At 47.0% G+C, this 16,463-nt stretch overlaps 1 protein-coding gene and 1 pseudogene across 1 annotated transcript in view; both read left to right on the top strand.

The window, feature by feature from the left end:
- LOC137644000 (oocyte zinc finger protein XlCOF6-like) overlaps positions 1–8,947 on the top strand; it is a 45,150-nt gene extending 36,203 nt beyond the window's left edge. Inside the window, exon 2 of the mRNA XM_068376860.1 lies at positions 5,908–8,947. Coding sequence (XP_068232961.1) covers positions 6,362–7,942 — 1,581 coding nt within the window. The 5' untranslated portion in view covers positions 5,908–6,361 and the 3' untranslated portion in view covers positions 7,943–8,947. The remainder of the gene's footprint in view (positions 1–5,907) is intronic.
- Positions 8,948–15,603: 6,656 nt separating this feature from the next.
- On the top strand, positions 15,604–15,722 carry LOC137644711 (5S ribosomal RNA; annotated as a pseudogene).
- Positions 15,723–16,463: the final 741 nt, after the last annotated feature.

Consider the following 16,463-nt stretch of genomic DNA (forward strand, 5'->3'; position numbering starts at 1 on the left):
TACTAATGTGCTTACATTATACGACTCATTTCGCAATTATAACCTTTTGATGTAAGGGAGAATTGCGTGCTTCAGGTAGATATCAGTTTTATTCATGCCTAATGTGAAATTCTTGAAAAATACGATATCAGTGAAGTGAGTGCTAGAAAACATGTGCTGTGTTGCGGAGGGTTCGTTTGTTCGTGCTTGTCACTTGCCTAGTCCGAGACCTCTTTCAGGCTCCCATGCACCAAGGAGAAGGAATGTCGTAGGACCTAAGGGAGTGAGGAGTGTAAACCAACGAACAGACGTTCCCTCAAAGGTATCAGACGTTGCTCGACAAGCATGTCCTTGCCATAAGACAGGAGAGACGAAGATTCTCCTCGTCATCCGAAGACTTTTCGCAAAAGAAACCTTGGCGCAAGGTTTCTAGACCCTTTAAGCGAAAGTCAGTCCCTTCAGGACAGGTCCAGCGTCCTGGCTGTAGCCATGGGGACAGCTCTGACCCTTTGCAGTCGTCGGAAGACGGTTCGCCTATTAAACGCAAGCGTAACACGGGGTCCGAGGGTCGCGGTAAAGGCAATGTTTTGCCAACACAGACGTTACCGTCGTCTCGGCCCGTTCCGACTCCCGTTGATCCTAAATGGGTTGTCCTGCAGGACATGCAGAATAAGCTTGCCTCCCTTATGGAGAAGTATGACGTTGAGCAGGTTCACGATGAACCTTCGCTTTCGAGTCGCCGTTACGCTAAACGAGACTCTGGCCGTCAGCCGCCCAAACGAGCATTTACTCGTCCTTTTGACGTTATGAAACGTGATGTCGGTAGTTTGTCACGTCAGTCACGTGACTTGGATCCTCACTCGCTGCAGTCCCGTGTTGACTTTCAGCCGCTGCCGCAGCCTCGTGTTGACGTTCAGCCGCTGCCGCAGTCTCGTGTTGACGTTCAGGACGTTCGCCAACCAGCTCAGTTGCCTTGTTTTGACGTTAAGCGTCAAGCACCGCAGTCAAGGGTTGTTTTGACTGCTCAGTCTAGGCAGTCAAGGCAGTCTCGACTTGACGTCGAGCGTCCATCAACTCCTGTTGTTGTTGCTGGTCAGTCCTTTCAGCAGCGACATGACGTCGCTTCCTTGACTGCTACTGCTGCTCCTTTGCGTGTGGACTTTGCCTGTCAAGCATTGCCACCGCGGCAGGTCTCTCCTTTTCATGAGACTCGGCAATTGTCGGACGAGGTTCCTTCAGATGAGGAAGTTGCTGATCCCCCTCCTACTGATATTCCTTTGGGGACTTTGTCAGACGGAGAGGAGCCTAAAGCTGCTCAGCCCTCTATGGACTTTAAAAAAATCATGCTGATTTTTAAGGATCTTTGTCCGGACCATTTTGTAACTGCTGCTCCTCGTTCGCCTTCGTCAGAGTTTACACTAGGCCTAGCTACTTCGAAGCCGTTGTTTTCTAAGCTAGTGCTCTCTCGCTCTTCTAAGAGAGCTTTACGTTTGCTAGGCGACTGGTTGATCACCAGGAGGAGTTTGGGGGAGACAGCCTTTGCTTTCCCTCCTTTTAAACTGGCTTATAGAGCGAGCGTCTGGTATGACACGGGAGAAGTTCTCGGCTTGGGAGTTCCTGCCTCTGCCCAGGGAGACTTCTCAAGCCTCATAGACTCTCCCCGTCGCCTGGCCATGAGACGCTCCAAGATTTTATGGTCGGCTTCAGAGCTAGACCATCTCCTGTTAGGAGTTTTTCGAGCGTTTGAAGTTTTGCTGTACAATTATGTCATGCATAAACAAGGCTATCAGGGATGGCTCCAATGATCTGACAGCCACGTTCTCTGCAGGAACAAGGCTATCAGGGATGGCTCCAATGATCTGGCAGCCACGTTCACTGCAGGAGTACTTAAGATGTAAGTGTGCTCAATGTGTTCATTGTCAAGACAAACTTCACGATGAAGACTACCAAATCTGTCTTGGCAGCATTAAGGGAAGGCGACTGGATGGTCTCTCTCGACCTTCAGGATGCATACTTCCACATCCCGATTCATCCAAATTTTCAACAACATCTGAGGTTTGTGGAAAGTAATGTACCAATGTCGAGCACTGTACTTCGACCTCATTCCTGCTCCTCTTGTTTTTACAAGGCCCTTGCAAAATGTAGCAAGCTTTCTACATTTTTTGAGGATTCAGAGCCTCCCTTTATTTTGACGACTGGCTAATCAGGGCGTCGTCATTATATCTGGAGAGCCTCTAATGGACATTAGACCTAACCAAGGAGCTAGGTCTCATAGTGAACGTAGAGAAGTCGTAACTTACAGTACCCCATCCCAGACTATTCTTTATTTTGGAATGGAGATACAGTGTCTGATTTTTCGGGCCTTTTCGTCTCCCGCAAGAATGGAACAAGCTCTGTTAAAAGTCCTTCACTTGCAAGAGAAAAACAGTTGCTCTGTAAGAGTTTGATCTAGCCTCGTGGGAACTCTTTCATCGCTGGAGTAGTTTATCTCTCTGGGGAGACTCAACCTATGCCCTCTCCAATTTCACCTAAACCATTGGAACAAGGAGAAGGGCTTAGAGAGTATCTCTTTCCCAATCTCCAACTCATTCTAGACATGTCTGACTTGGTGGGACAGCAACATCAGACTTTGAGAAGGTCTTTCTCTTGCGATCAAGAACCCAAACCATGTGTTGTTTTCAGATGCATCGGATTTGGGTTAGGGAGCTCCACTGGACAGTCTGGAATGCTCGGGTCTTTGATCCACGGATCAGAAGGAACTCCATTTAAGGCAAGTAACATCTCTCCTTTGGCGAGATTTGTGCAAGGAAAATGAATGTCTTGGCGGACGGCCTCAGCAGAAGAGGACAAGTCATCTCCATGGAGTGGACGTTGCATAAGACTGTGTGCGAGAAGCTATGGATGACATGGGGTCAACCCACCATAGATCTTTTTGCGACTTCTCTGACAAAGAGGCTCTCGACTTACTGCTTTCCAGTTCCAGATCCAGAGGCAGCCCACATAGACGCTTTCCTGCTGGACTGGTCTCACCTGGACGTTTATGCCTTTCCACCTTTCAAGATCCTAAACAAGGTGCTGCAGAAGTTCACCTCTCACGAAGGGACCAGGTTGACATTGGTTGCTCTACTCTGGCCCGCGAGAGAGTGGTTCACAGAGGTACTTCAATGGCTGGTAGACGTTCCAAGGAGTCTACCTTTAAGGATGGATCTCTTACGGCAGCCCCACGTAAGGAGTCTTCATCAAAGCCTCCCCGCGCTTCGTCTGACTGCCTTCAGACTATCGAAAGACTCTCAAGAGCTCGAGGATTTTCGAAGGAGGCAGCCAGAGCGATTGCGAGAGCTAGGAGAGCATCTACCATCAAGGTCTACCAGTCGAAGTGGGAAGTCTTTAGAGACTGGTGCAAGTCATCATCCATTTCCTCTTCCAGTACCTCTGTAGCCCAAATTGCAGACTTTCTCCTGCATCTGAGAAATGTTCGCTCCCTCTCTGCTCCCACTATTAAGGGCTACAGGAGCATGTTGGCTTCTGTGTTCAGTCATAGAGGCTTAGATCTGTCCAATAATAAAGATCTCCAAGATCTCCTTAAGTCCTTCGAGACCTCTAAGAAGCGTCGTATGGCAACTCCTGGATGGAACTTAGACGTGGTCCTAAGGTTCCTAATGTCCGACAGGTTTGAGCCATTACATTCAGCCTCCCTGAAGGATCTCACCCTCAAGACGCTTTTCTTAGTGTGCTTGGCTTCGGCTAAAAGGGTCAGTGAGATCCATGCCTTCAGTAAAAACATCGGCTTTTCTACAGATAAAGCCACATGTTCACTTCAGCTTGGTTTCTTGGCCAAAAATGAACTGCCTTCTCGTCCTTGGCCTAAGTCGTTTGATATACCTTGCCTGTCAGAGATCGTAGGCAATGAGCTTGAAAGAGTACTGTGTCCAGTTAGAGCTCTTAAGTTTTATTTAGCTCGTACCAAATCCTTATGAGGTGGAGCTGAGGCCTTGTGGTGCTCAGTTAAGAAGCCATCATTGCCTATGTCTAAAAATGCTTTATCGTATTTTATTAGATTTTTAATCCAAGAGGCTCATTCTCACTTGAGTGAAAAAGACCGTTGCTTGCTTAAGGTCAAGACGCACGAAGTAAGAGCTATAGCAACTTCCGTGGCCTTTAAGCAAAACAGATCTCTACGAAGTATTATGGACGCGACCTTTTGGAGGAGCAAGTCGGTGTTCGCTTCATTTTACTTAAAAGACGTCCAGACTCTTTATGAGGACTGCTACACACTGGGTCCATTCGTTGCAGCGAGTGCAGTAGTGGGTGAGGGTTCTACCACTACATTCCCTTAATTCCAATATCCTTTTAATCTTCTCTTGAAATGTTTTTAATCTTGTTTTGGGTTGTACGGAAGGCTAAGAAGCCTTTCGCATCCTTTTTGATTTGGCGGGTGGTCAAATGTCATTTCTTGAGAGCGCCCAGATTAAGGGTTTTGATGAGGTCCTGTTGTATGGGTTGTCGCCCTGGATATAACAGCTCCTGGGAGTCTTTGAGCATCCTGAGAGGATGGCTGGGCTTCGTGAGGAAAGCGGACTAACAAGGCAGAGTAATCGTCAGAGTCAGCTTCCTTACCAGGTACCTATATTTATTTGGGTTTTGTTATGATATAATTGTCAAAAACTCTAAGCATATACGCCGTAATTGTATTAATACTGGTCTCTACCCACCACTATGGGTGTGAATCAGCTATTATATATTCACCGGCTAAGTTTGATATTTAAAAATTATATTTTGATTATAAAATAAATTTTTGAATATACTTACCCGGTGAATATATAAATTAAAGGCCCTCCCTTCCTCCCCGATAGAGACCTAGGGGACTGAGAAGAACTGGGGCTGTTTACAAGTATATGCGGTATCTGGCTGATAGTCGGCGCTGGTGGGGACACCCGCAACCTTCATGGCGATCGCTCGCGAGTTTTTGGAATCTGTCGAGCCGTCGGAGACGTCAGCTATTATATATTCACCGGGTAAGTATATTCAAAAATTTATTTTAAAATCAAAATATCATTTTGTGGTTTGCCAGAATTTGGCAGATTCTGAGGTATGTAAACGGTATGAGGAACTTGACTTTACGGGCACAAAGTTGATGGAGTTGTTAGTTCATCAGGCTGCTTTTCTGTGGAACAACTGCATACAAAAGCATAGGGGTGCAGTGGTCAACCAATTCGTTAGACACGTGGTCTCTAGAGATGTGATGTCGTTAAGAAACACGTCCATGACGCAACGTGCCTCTCTCTTTCACCCGGACGAAGTGGATGCAGCAGTGAAGAATTGAGATGAAGCCAGCCGGCCAAGCCTCTTTTCTGGAGGGCCCCAACCTTTAAGCAGCTACAACCGCCTGCGGTGCCGCCTAAGCGCAAGCCATTGCCCAAATGGCAGCCATCTATGAAAGAGAGGCACAACAACTCTTTTCAGTTCAAAAGATATACAGAGGTATACCAACCCTTTCGCTGATGGGCACTAAGCCAAACGAGGGCGTGGTTAACGAGGACCTCGCTAGGAGTGGTGATCCCCCTATGCCACCACCTGTCGTGGGATGTCTGTTGAGTCGGTGGACGAGGTGGCAGTTCTATGGGGCAGTGCAGTTGGCAGTTCCATGGGGCATAGCCATGGATGGTAGAGGTTCTTCGCATCCACCTAGGCAGAATCTGAATGGAAGTGCAGTGCACTGGGAGACTGGCCTCCAGTGACACTGGGTGGCATTTGTTAAAACCTCAATAACTCTTCATTGACCATTACCAGTTGTTGACAGAATCTACCATACTAAAGGACTCAGGTTTGTATAGCTAGAAAAATGCAAATTACTTTTAAAGTTTGTGATATTTTACAAAGATTGCTGTGAATGTATTTGTATTTGTGAAAATTCTTATTTTTTTGCAGATTTCAATAGATGGATATATGTTGTCAAAATCCGCTGTGGAACAATATGACAAAAGACCTTCCTTATTCACAGTTTCAGAAGAGGCCATATTAAAGAATTAATCTAGAACAGAATGTCTAAGGTTGTTTTCTTTTTTCATTTATAGTAGTTATTAGTATCTTCTAAGTAATCTCTTCATACTTTATGCAGTTGTATGAACTGAATGTTTGCTTAAATTAATCTTAACCTTTATAGGTTATCAAGATAAGAATTTAATTGTAGCATTTATCAATTATACAATATTTATCTAGTTTCTTCATAGGAAATCGTTGTCCATTATTTGAAGCTTGTTAAGTATCTCCAGATATTAATCTTGGTTACCAATGTATGCCTTTATTTACATAACAGTATTAATAATTTTTTGTGTTCTTGATAAGTAGTTGTTACCTCTGTGTATCAATAACCTTTCACAACATGGATCAAGATTCAAGGCCACATGTCAATAAAGAAAAAAAAAATCAGCATTTTATCTTTGCAAATGAAACTAGAAATCAGGGGAGTGAGGAAAGCAGCAACATTGAAATAAATGAGAGTGATTCTGCTGAAGGTAATGTAGGTGCTCTCTCTTTTGATGAAGACACTAAAGATGTTATCGAATCTTCATCTTCCTTCGTTGAAGATGGGTGTGATTCAGTGAGTGTATCGTTCACTTGTAAGGCTTGTGAGGAATCATTCTTTTTCAGAAAAACCTATATTAATCACAAGCGAAGGTGTTATTTAGAAGGGGAACACGTTTGCCCGTATTGTGGTGAAGATTTTACAAAGGTTAATGAAAAGAGGGATCATGTAAAAGCAGTTCACAGGAATAAAAGACCATTTTTGTGTGAAATCTGTGGGAACACATTTCCTTATCCTAGAGCTTTAAATAGGCACATGTTATCACATACAAAATTGAAATTGTATACTTGTGAAGAGTGTGGTAAAGGTTTTGCTTGTCAGTCAAATTTAAGGTCACATGCTGTAATACATAGTGATGAGAAGCCTTTCCAGTGTGAAGAATGTGGTCAAAGATTCCGTCGTATCAGTACTTTACGTTTCCATAAGAGAACTCACACAAATGAACGACCGTACCAATGTGATGCTTGTGGTAAAACTTTCACGCAGCCTAGTAGCTTAAAAACGCACCAGAAATTGCATTTAGGAAAGAAACCGCATTCTTGTAATCTTTGTAATGAGAAATTTGTTATGAAGGCTGCTTTGTTGTCACATATGCGGACTCACACCAAGGAAAGACCTTTTAATTGTAAGCTGTGTAGTAAAAGCTTTACTCAATCCTCTGCTCTAAAGAATCATGTTAAGACTCATAGAAATGACAAGACATCAGATGCTGTTTGTAATAGTGAAGATTCAGAACATGATGATGAAGTCTCTCCCAAAGAGAGATCTAAATCACACCATTGTGAACTTTGTGGACATTCTTTTGCCTTGAAGAATACTTTGAAAGTACATATGATGAGACATAATGGAGAAAGACCTTTTAAATGTGATGTCTGTTACAAGAGTTTCACGCAGTCAAGTACCTTAAAAATTCACATGCGAACTCATACTGGGGATAAACCATATGCATGTAAGATGTGTGATGAACATTTTGCGTATAGTTATGCTCTTCAAAAGCACACTCTAAAACACAAAGAAGTGGGAAAAAGGGTAAAAGAAGAAGAATGTTTAGAACAAGAAGGTAAAGTGGACAATATAAAATTTAACACACATGATGAGAAACATATTGACCCTGATGAAGCAAAAATTGAAGAAAGGCAACAGAAAATTTTGTTGACATCATCTAAAACAGCTGATGGAGATTTAAAAGAAGAAAATGATGGGAATAAAGTCATTCTCAACGAATCTAGTAAGAACATAAGTAGCAGTAAAATTGTTCATGAAGAAAGACATGTGTTGTTCGATAGTGCTGAGGATCATGAAAGAAGTGATAAAAAAGTAACGCCTATGGACTTTTTAGCTGTATTTCGGTCGTCTATCAAAGCTTTTAATTCCTAACAAAACTGTCATTTATGTTTAATTGTAGTAGTATTTTAAGAATTAGTTTACTGAATACCTTTTCGACTATCATGTTGAACTGAAAAAAGTGTTTATTTATAATTTTATTATTTAAAACAAACTTCAACTGTAGTGAAATTTCTCATGTTGATGTGGCCGGCAAACATTTCATGCAATTTTATTGTATCAATTCTAATAGATTTAGTAAGTTTTGTTTACAAATTACCCTGAGAGGAAATTCAGTATTTTTTTCTTTTATTTGTGAGATTAATTACACTGTTCTCACACTAGGAAATATAATTTTATCTTTCTTTTGTAATACAGTATTGTTCTCATTTGTGCAGTTAACTTGGATGTGCCCATATGTAATGATTGAAAATTGCATGAACTTAAAATGAAGAATTTATTAAGATTTGTTATAAAATTCTTCTATATTTTTACATATTTATAGATTTTCTTTTGTATGTAAAGTCTAATAGAAATGACAAGTACTGTATCATAATGTTAGTTTTTGGGTATATGATATGATAAAGGAGTTCTAAACGGGTTTAAAGCTAAACCTTAGTCCATTCCACCTTGTGAAATGACCTTTCAGATTAGTAGTAAAATGCTGTTAAATTTTGGCAATCATAAACAGTTTTGCTTTCTGACTATCATGGTGTTATTTCCTTATGTTTAATGGTTTATCTGTGTTATAAAATTATACGTGCAAAATTGGAAAAATTCTGTTTTTTTTAATCAAATTGCAATTCATGATACTTACCTAATCATACAAAAATTTTCATATGAATTTTTACCATACTTTTCCTACTGGCCAACTTAAAATGGGATGCCGACGTAAGAGCCCGTGTCTCACACATGAATGGGGACAATCTTAACTACCATGGCAAACTTTAATCATCATAATCTGGAGACTTTACAGTTGTGTGTTCCACTGAAATTAATTCAAGAGCAAGAAGCTTGATTTTGACACTGTCTAAAATATAATTTTTAACAATTTTCACTTAGCTGAAACTTTTCTTAGCACTTGCAACTGTCACAGGATCAACCAAAATTATGTTTTAAAATTTAATTGTAGGGAAGATCTGAGGATAACCTCTGCAAATAAATCAGAAAATATCTTCCAACATTTATGATAACCTAAAATCTTGACAAAACAGTTAAATTTGGTTTCAGTTTGCAATTATCTGTACCATGCATCATTTACACGTCCTGTACTGAAGTGAATTACTTTTGAGTAGCCTTTAATCAGTTAATTCTTCTGTTACTATTTGAGTCCTTTGCTGGGAATTACATATTGGTTATTTATATGCTATACTGTATATACATTTTTTAAGAGTTTTCTCTATTTGTCAGAGACTTTGCTGTGTACAGTATGCATAACAGGCTATTCTATTTACTTAAATAATGAAATATGTTAAGACTTGAGGATCAATATATTCAATAGCTGTCTAGTTAATTAGATGTTTTATTTGGTTATTAAGTAATTACTTTTATTCTTTATGAACTATTATGGATAACACTTTTGTTCCGTCACTAGATACAAACACTATTTATAGGGGTATTACTTTCGGCGAAGTTGAAAGACGAGCCTTTAAATTTTTAATGAGGGTTACTACCCGCCTGCTAGTTAGTTGGGGAGGGGTGTAGTAGCTAACCCCCTCACTCACACACTTGGGCTGTGAGCCTCACTTTGCTTTTGGTTTGGCTGGAGAACGGTCGTTACTGCTCTTCCCTTCAACCCCATTTTGACAGCCAGTATTAATCTTTTTTTATTTTTCTTTGCATTATGTGTGTGGGACTTCTCCCATCAATATGCAGACCTGCCTAGGACCTGAGGGCTGCTCTTGCTGGACTTTAATGTCCTTGGTAGACATGGATCTTCACCATTTATGTCCCTCCTGTAGAGGTCAACGGAGTGTTAATAATAGCACTTGTGATGAATGCTGGGAGTGGTCTGCCTCCCAGTGGGAAAGGTTTGGGCACAGATGGCAGAAGAAGGCTAAAAGGGATTCGTCGCTTTGGAGGTCTTCCTCAAAGTTGAAGAAATTCAAAGCTGCTTCCGCCTCTCGACCTTCCTCCGAAGCTTCTGTTCAGCCGGAAGAACCGTCGAATAGTAGCACAGGACAATTAACCCCTGGATAACCTTGGTTCTCGAGAGATGGTGCTGCTTCCCCTAGTGAAGCGGCCCTGCCTCTCCTCCAGGGGAGTCCATGATCTTTTCTGATATTTTTCAGGTGTGGCCGTCCCTGGGATTGTCTGTCCCTCCTTCGAATAATGCTCTGTTACAGCTCCTTCAGTTGGGTGCTGAAAGGCAATGTTCTTTCTCCTTGGAGGTAGATCTGTTGACCTTGCTCAGCGTAGATCTTCGTGACCCTGAGGAGTCTTCTGCGGCCTTGCTTGTTGATTCAGGCCCTGCCTCGTCCATCGATATCGAGGACTGTAAGGAGAGGAGCTTGGTTGTATGGCTTGCTTAATTTCTTGACTAATCGAGGAAAAGATTGAGTTCTTCATTATCTTCCTTTGTTCCGTAACCGAAATACAAACCACGCTATTTACATTGGGTTTACCTTTTAGCGCAGCTGAAATGGCGAGCCATTAGAATTTAACGAGGGTATTACCCCCGCGCTAGTTAGCGGGGGGGTCGGGGAGTGGTAGCTAGCTACCCCTCCCCCCCTCACACACAGGTGAATGCTTACTTTCACTTTTGGCTCGGACTGGGACAGACGTCTCTGTCTTGGTCCTCGCTTGGCAGCCATTGTTTGTTTTGTCTTTACTTAATCACTTACTTTTCTTTTACTCAATATATATGTAAACATGTTTTCATGTTTGTATATATATTTGAGTATAGAAATCAGTAAGTTTCCTTTTCAGAGTTGTGTGTGTAGTGTACGATATCTCCGTGGAGTCCTCGGCAGTTAGGCCACCACGGCGTAATTTTATGGGTTGCGATCGAGTCTGACTTTGGTCTTTCTCTCTCTCTCTCTCTTGAGGTCGTTCACCCTTTTACTACGTTTTACTACGCCCCTTGTAGCTTCCTTCCCGCGCGCGCGGGGGTGGGGGGGGGGGTGGTGGGTTGCTACGCCGTACGTTTTGTCTCAATTAGTTTATGAATCTAATTGTAGTTGTTAATTTTTCAGCTTGTAGAACGATTCCTGTCGGGGTTTTCGTTCTTTCTTTAGTGTTCATTCTTTTTTAAATTACATAATTACACAGTTTCATAATTATAATTGTTATAATTCTGTTTTGGTTACAGCTCTCCTTCCGTGAGTGTAAGTGGTTGTAAGGGCACGTGCCTGTTGTGTAATTCTTGTTTCCTTTCTCTCGGGATTCCTCTTCGGAGCCTTCCCGGGGGAATGAATGTGTACTAGTGATTTTTTTTTTTTTTTTTTTTTTTACAGTTACCGATCTAGTTCGTTTCTGTAATATGGCAACGGTGTGAGCTGTCTTGTTGAGGCCTGGGGATTCGGCTGTTGCTGCCTCCCCTTTGGATTTTCATCAGGGACGTGTCTCCTTCTACTGGAAGTACTCCTGTGACGATTGACAGCTCTCCAGTTCATTTTAGAACTCTCAGGAGGCTTGCCTCCTTGGGTGGGTAACTTTCCTTCCGAGGGAAGTTTTTCCTTTCCAGGCTTGAGTTTTTCCCCTTTTGGGGGGTTCTTCTCTTGCCTTTTTTTCGTGCGACTATGCTCTTGGTGCTGAGCGGTCACACCTGCAGTTTCGCTCAAGGGGCTGGGCAACTGCAGGAGCCCCTCTTCGGAGGATTGCTCCTTTTAGGTCACTGGCTGACCAGTCTATTCTATGAAGTGTTTCTCTTTCGTTCGCGAGAGAGTACACTCATAGAGACTCCTCTTCGGAGGATTCTTCTGCTGCTTTTGCTGTTGGCCTCCTTCGCCGTAAGGCTCTCCGTCCGCCTCGTCGTAAGGGCCTCTCATCTCCCTATAAGGGGGCTAAGAGGCGCCTTTTTGAATCTCCGTTTGCAGCCTACAACTTCTTCTTCTTGATCTTCCGCCCTGGTGCAGATGGACAGCAGTCTGACCTCGTCTTCCGACGGGCAACGGTCTTCCCGACGGACAACGGTCTTCCCGACGGACAACGGTCTTCCGACGGACATCAGTCTCCCGGCGGACAGGCAACGGTCTTCCGACTGACATCTGTCTCCCGACGGACAACGATCCCTTCGGGGCAAAGGGTTGCCTCCCACGGGGGTTTTTCCCTTGCGTGTCAGGGTTCCCCTGCGCGCCATTCTGCTGTGTTCTCTCCTGCTCCTGCTCAGTGTTAGCGCACAGGCGCTCTCCTGCTCATCAGCGCTTCCTGATCGCTAGCGCTCTCCTGTTCGCCAGCGCTCTCCTGTTCGTCAGCGCTCTCCTGTTCGTCAGCGCTCTCATGATGATCATCTCTTTTGTTCCTGTTGGTTCCTGTTACGCGCCCTGTGCGCCCACGTTTGCCCTCGCGATCTAGAACTTCGGTTCAGGTCTGGGTCAAGGACTCTTGTTCTATGCGCAGGCTTCCACGCGTTGCCTTCTGCTCGTCAGCGATCATCAGCTCGCCAGCGACCTTAGACGCGTCAACGATCACCTGCTCGCCAGCGATCTCCTACGTGTCAACGATCGCCATCGATCTGCCACGCGTGTCAGTTCCCCTGACCACCATCAGTAGCGATCTAGCGCTCGCCTGCTGTGGACCACGATCTCCGGTAGCTGAGTCTTGCCGTAGATCTTCCTCCTGCTCGCCAGCGCTCACCTTTTCTTCTGTCCTTCTGTGCGCCAGCTTTCTTCATTTGCCAGCGCACATCTGCGCGCCCTTCTTTGCCACGCACCAATGGGCGCCAACGGTTTTCTGACCGTCTAGGATCGCCTGATTAACAGCTGGCTTCAGTGGTCACCTTCCTGATGCACCTGCGCGCCTTCTGTTAGCGCGATGCGCGCTAACCATCACTAGCCTCTCTCGCGTTGGCAATCGCCTACGCACCCGCGCGATTCTTCTTCTGCTCGCTACCGTTTTGTTAACGCACCACCGCTCGCCAACGCGCCGTCGCTTGCCGACGCACCATCGCTTGCCGACGCACCATCGCTTGCCGACGCACCATCGCTTGCCGACGCACCATCGCTTGCCAACGCTCCGTCACTCTCCTGCGGGCTATCGCCTCGCAGAACGCGCCATCGCTCGTCAACGTGCCATCGCTTGCCGATGCGCCATCAGTCTCCCGACCGCCTGTGCTCACCCGCGTGCCCACGTGCCTGCGCGGCCACACGCCCACGTTCCTGCGCGACCACACGCCCACGTGCCTGCACGTTTACACTCATGCGCGACCGCGCACATGCTCTCCAATGTTCGCCCGCGCGCGAACCAACGGTATTCCATCGCGCAAACGGACGGTTACCGTCGCGTGGACGGACGGTGTTCCGTCGTGCGAACCGACGGTGTTCCGTCGCGCGAACCGACCGGGGTTCCGTCGCGCGAACCGACCGGGGTTCCGTCGCGCGAACCGGCGGGGCACCGTCGCGCGAACCGGCGGGGCACCGTCGCGCGAACCGGCGGGGCTCCGTCGCGCGAACCGGCGGGGCTCCGTCGCGCGAACCGGCGGGGCTCCGTCGCGCGAACCGGCGGGGCTCCGTCGCGCGAACCGGCGGGGCTCCGTCGCGCGAACCGGCGGGGCTCCGTCGCGCGAACCGGCGGGGCTCCGTCGCGCGAACCGGCGGGGCTCCGTCGCGCGAACCGGCGGGGCTCCGTCGCGCGAACCGGCGGGGCTCCGTCGCGCGAACCGGCGGGGCTCCGTCGCGCGAACCGGCGGGGCTCCGTCGCGCGAACCGGCGGGGGTCCGTCGCGCGAACCGGCGGGGGTCCGTCGCGCGAACCGGCGGGGGTCCGTCGCGCGAACCTACAGTGTTTCTTCGCACGAACGTCGGCTTAATTCTTGCAGTATCCATTGCTCGCCTATGGGTTATCGCTCGCCGACCACCAGCTCTCGCCCTTCCTACCACGCTCGCCCTCCTTCGCTCACCTTCGTTTGCGTTACTGCGTGACCGCGCATGGGCGCCTCCACGTCCGCCCACGCGCAAATCATTGATTTACCATCGCGCGAGCTCCAGGGCGATTGCGACCACGATTCCCATTGGGGTTTTCGCAGCATGGCCAGCCTGGCGAGTTCTTCTGGAGTGTATTTCCAGAACACGGCCTCACCCCGTAAACGCAGAGCATGGCACATGCAAGAATAAGAAGAATCTTCAGGGAGGTCTGAGCAACACTCCTCTTTCCAGAACCTGGGTTAGGCCTTCCCCGTCATTCCCTGGAAGGATTTTTGGCTGGGGGCTTTCTGTTCGAGATTTCTTCATCGGCCAAGGGGTGACTGCTTACCCCTTCCCCTTTTCCATCTCGTGTAAGGGGCTTACCAGGTCCTTTCCCTCCTCGGTTACGGCCCGAGGTTTGGTTCAAGGAAGCTACAGGAAGGTCATGGGTACTTTCCTCCTCTCGGGCTCAGGCACCTTGGCGTTTCGTCGTTAAGTATCTAACTTGTGGGCAAGCTCGATGTTGGACCATTTGGACGCGCTGACCGAGGGTTTCCTTTCGGGTGTCTCATCCGTGGATGTCGACAACCTCAGACACCCTTCCATCCTTGAGAAGATTTTGTTTGTGCCCAAGGACAGAGACATAGACAGCGGCTGTGCGGAGGAAGTCGACTTCCGTTTTCACTCCTCCAGGGCGCTTTCTTCCAGACTCTGCAGGGCTCCAGCGGCTTTTCCTTTCAACCACGTCGGCCTAAGTTATCGGCGATGACAACTGAGACAAGGTGTCCAATTGCAGTTTCCTCCTGTCAGGAACAGATGGCATGGGAGGCTCCCTCGGGGGGGGGGCATAGTCCTAGAGGGAGCGGCAGAGTTCACGAACTCTAGGATTGGCACCGCCCCCCTTGCAGGTTTCACGCTGGGAGGATGCCTAAGGTTACTCATCCGGATGACAGCTTTCCGATGCCCATTCCCGCACGATCTCTGTGATCAGCCAAGGATATCGCGCCTGCCGTCTCTGTCAGCGAATTCAGTGTCTCTGAACCTCTATGCCATAGGGTCGGCAAGAGTTTGCCCGTTTGGGCAGAATAATCCATACCTTAGGAGAAGGTCCTCCATAGGATCATCGACGGCTTCACCCCCGGCTTCTTCAGTCGATCCTTTCTTGTAAGGAAGTATCTGAGACGGGAGTTCCGTAGTCGACTTCTCAGCCCTGATCAAGTTTGTTGAACAAATTTCGTCCAGCGTGGAACAGCAGAATCGATCAGACTGGTAACGAGGCGACAGGACTCCTTAAACCCTGGGTTGGAAGGACGGGTACTTTCAGTTTCCATTCCATCCATCTTCCAGGAAGCTCGTGGAATTCAGCCTAGACTGCAGGTATTCCTGCTTAAGATGCAGTGTGGCGATCCCGCCGTGGCATCGCAGGTTTTTTTCCCCAGAGAACTCTCCCTGCTTTCCTCATGGCCGCTCAGATGCAGGCTTCCGCCTCCTTCGCTTTTTGGAGGTCTGGTCAACTCCGGTAGGCTCGGGTTCGACCTTTTTCAGCGCCGGGACAAGCTTCCGGATGCTTGCCATGAGTGGGGGTTCATGGTATTTTGCTAGGAGCCTTCTCTTCTTCTGCCTCAACATCTGGAGTATCTGGCATTGATATTGAGTCAACGGCCTTACCACGTTGGAAACCCCGCTTCTCGTCCGTCCAGCGAGGTTAAGCAACGTCGGTTCTGGTCGGTACTTGGATGGGTGACCACCTGGGGACGCCAGATTCTGTTGCCACCTCCTCCGAGCCTTCCCTTCAGTTGACTGTGGCAAGGCTGAGGAGAGTCGCAGTACCTGTTCTCAGTCAAGCAGAGCTTTCAGCCGCCCTACCTTGGAACGTTTCCTAGTTCTCCCTTCCTCATTGACCCGTCTATAGTTCCGAACGGTCATCTCAGGATAAGTTCCATGTGGGGCGGTCCAAGTTCCGGTGGTTTCAGGCAACGATTAACCGGACTTTCTGGCCCCTATGGGACCAGCGGAACTATTAGACCTGCAATGGGTGTTGACCTATGGAACCTTTTGATGGGAGTGGATATTCTTGTCCTTTCCCCACATTCTTGATGCTGTTCTCGGAATCGTCAAAGAAGGGGTGGGGGGGGGGGCCATGTTCCGGTCCAGGTCTATGGTCAGGACCTGAAGGATACCTCTCCATCATTCAGGCAGGCTTAGGGGCCGTAGTCTGGCCCCTCTACAGATCCTACAGCTCCTGCCGAGTCGCTCCGTGCGCGTCGACTTCATGATTCTGGCGTGTTCTAACCAGCAGGGGACGCATTTTCACACCTTCACATCTTGCAGTAGAGATACCGAGATGATTGAGATACTCTCAATACCACCATCGGCTCTCTCATTCCAGGCAGAGGAATGTTCTCTCCGACTATCCGAGCAGAGCCTCGTAGAGAGAGTGTCTTTGGCCTTGAGTAACCAGCAAGTCCTGGTCTGGGGGAACTGATCGTGACAGCGACAGCTTGGAACCTCAAG

This window comes from Palaemon carinicauda, chromosome 7, assembly GCF_036898095.1.
Source record: "Palaemon carinicauda isolate YSFRI2023 chromosome 7, ASM3689809v2, whole genome shotgun sequence".
In the NCBI taxonomy this organism is placed as follows: Eukaryota; Metazoa; Arthropoda; class Malacostraca; order Decapoda; family Palaemonidae; genus Palaemon; species Palaemon carinicauda.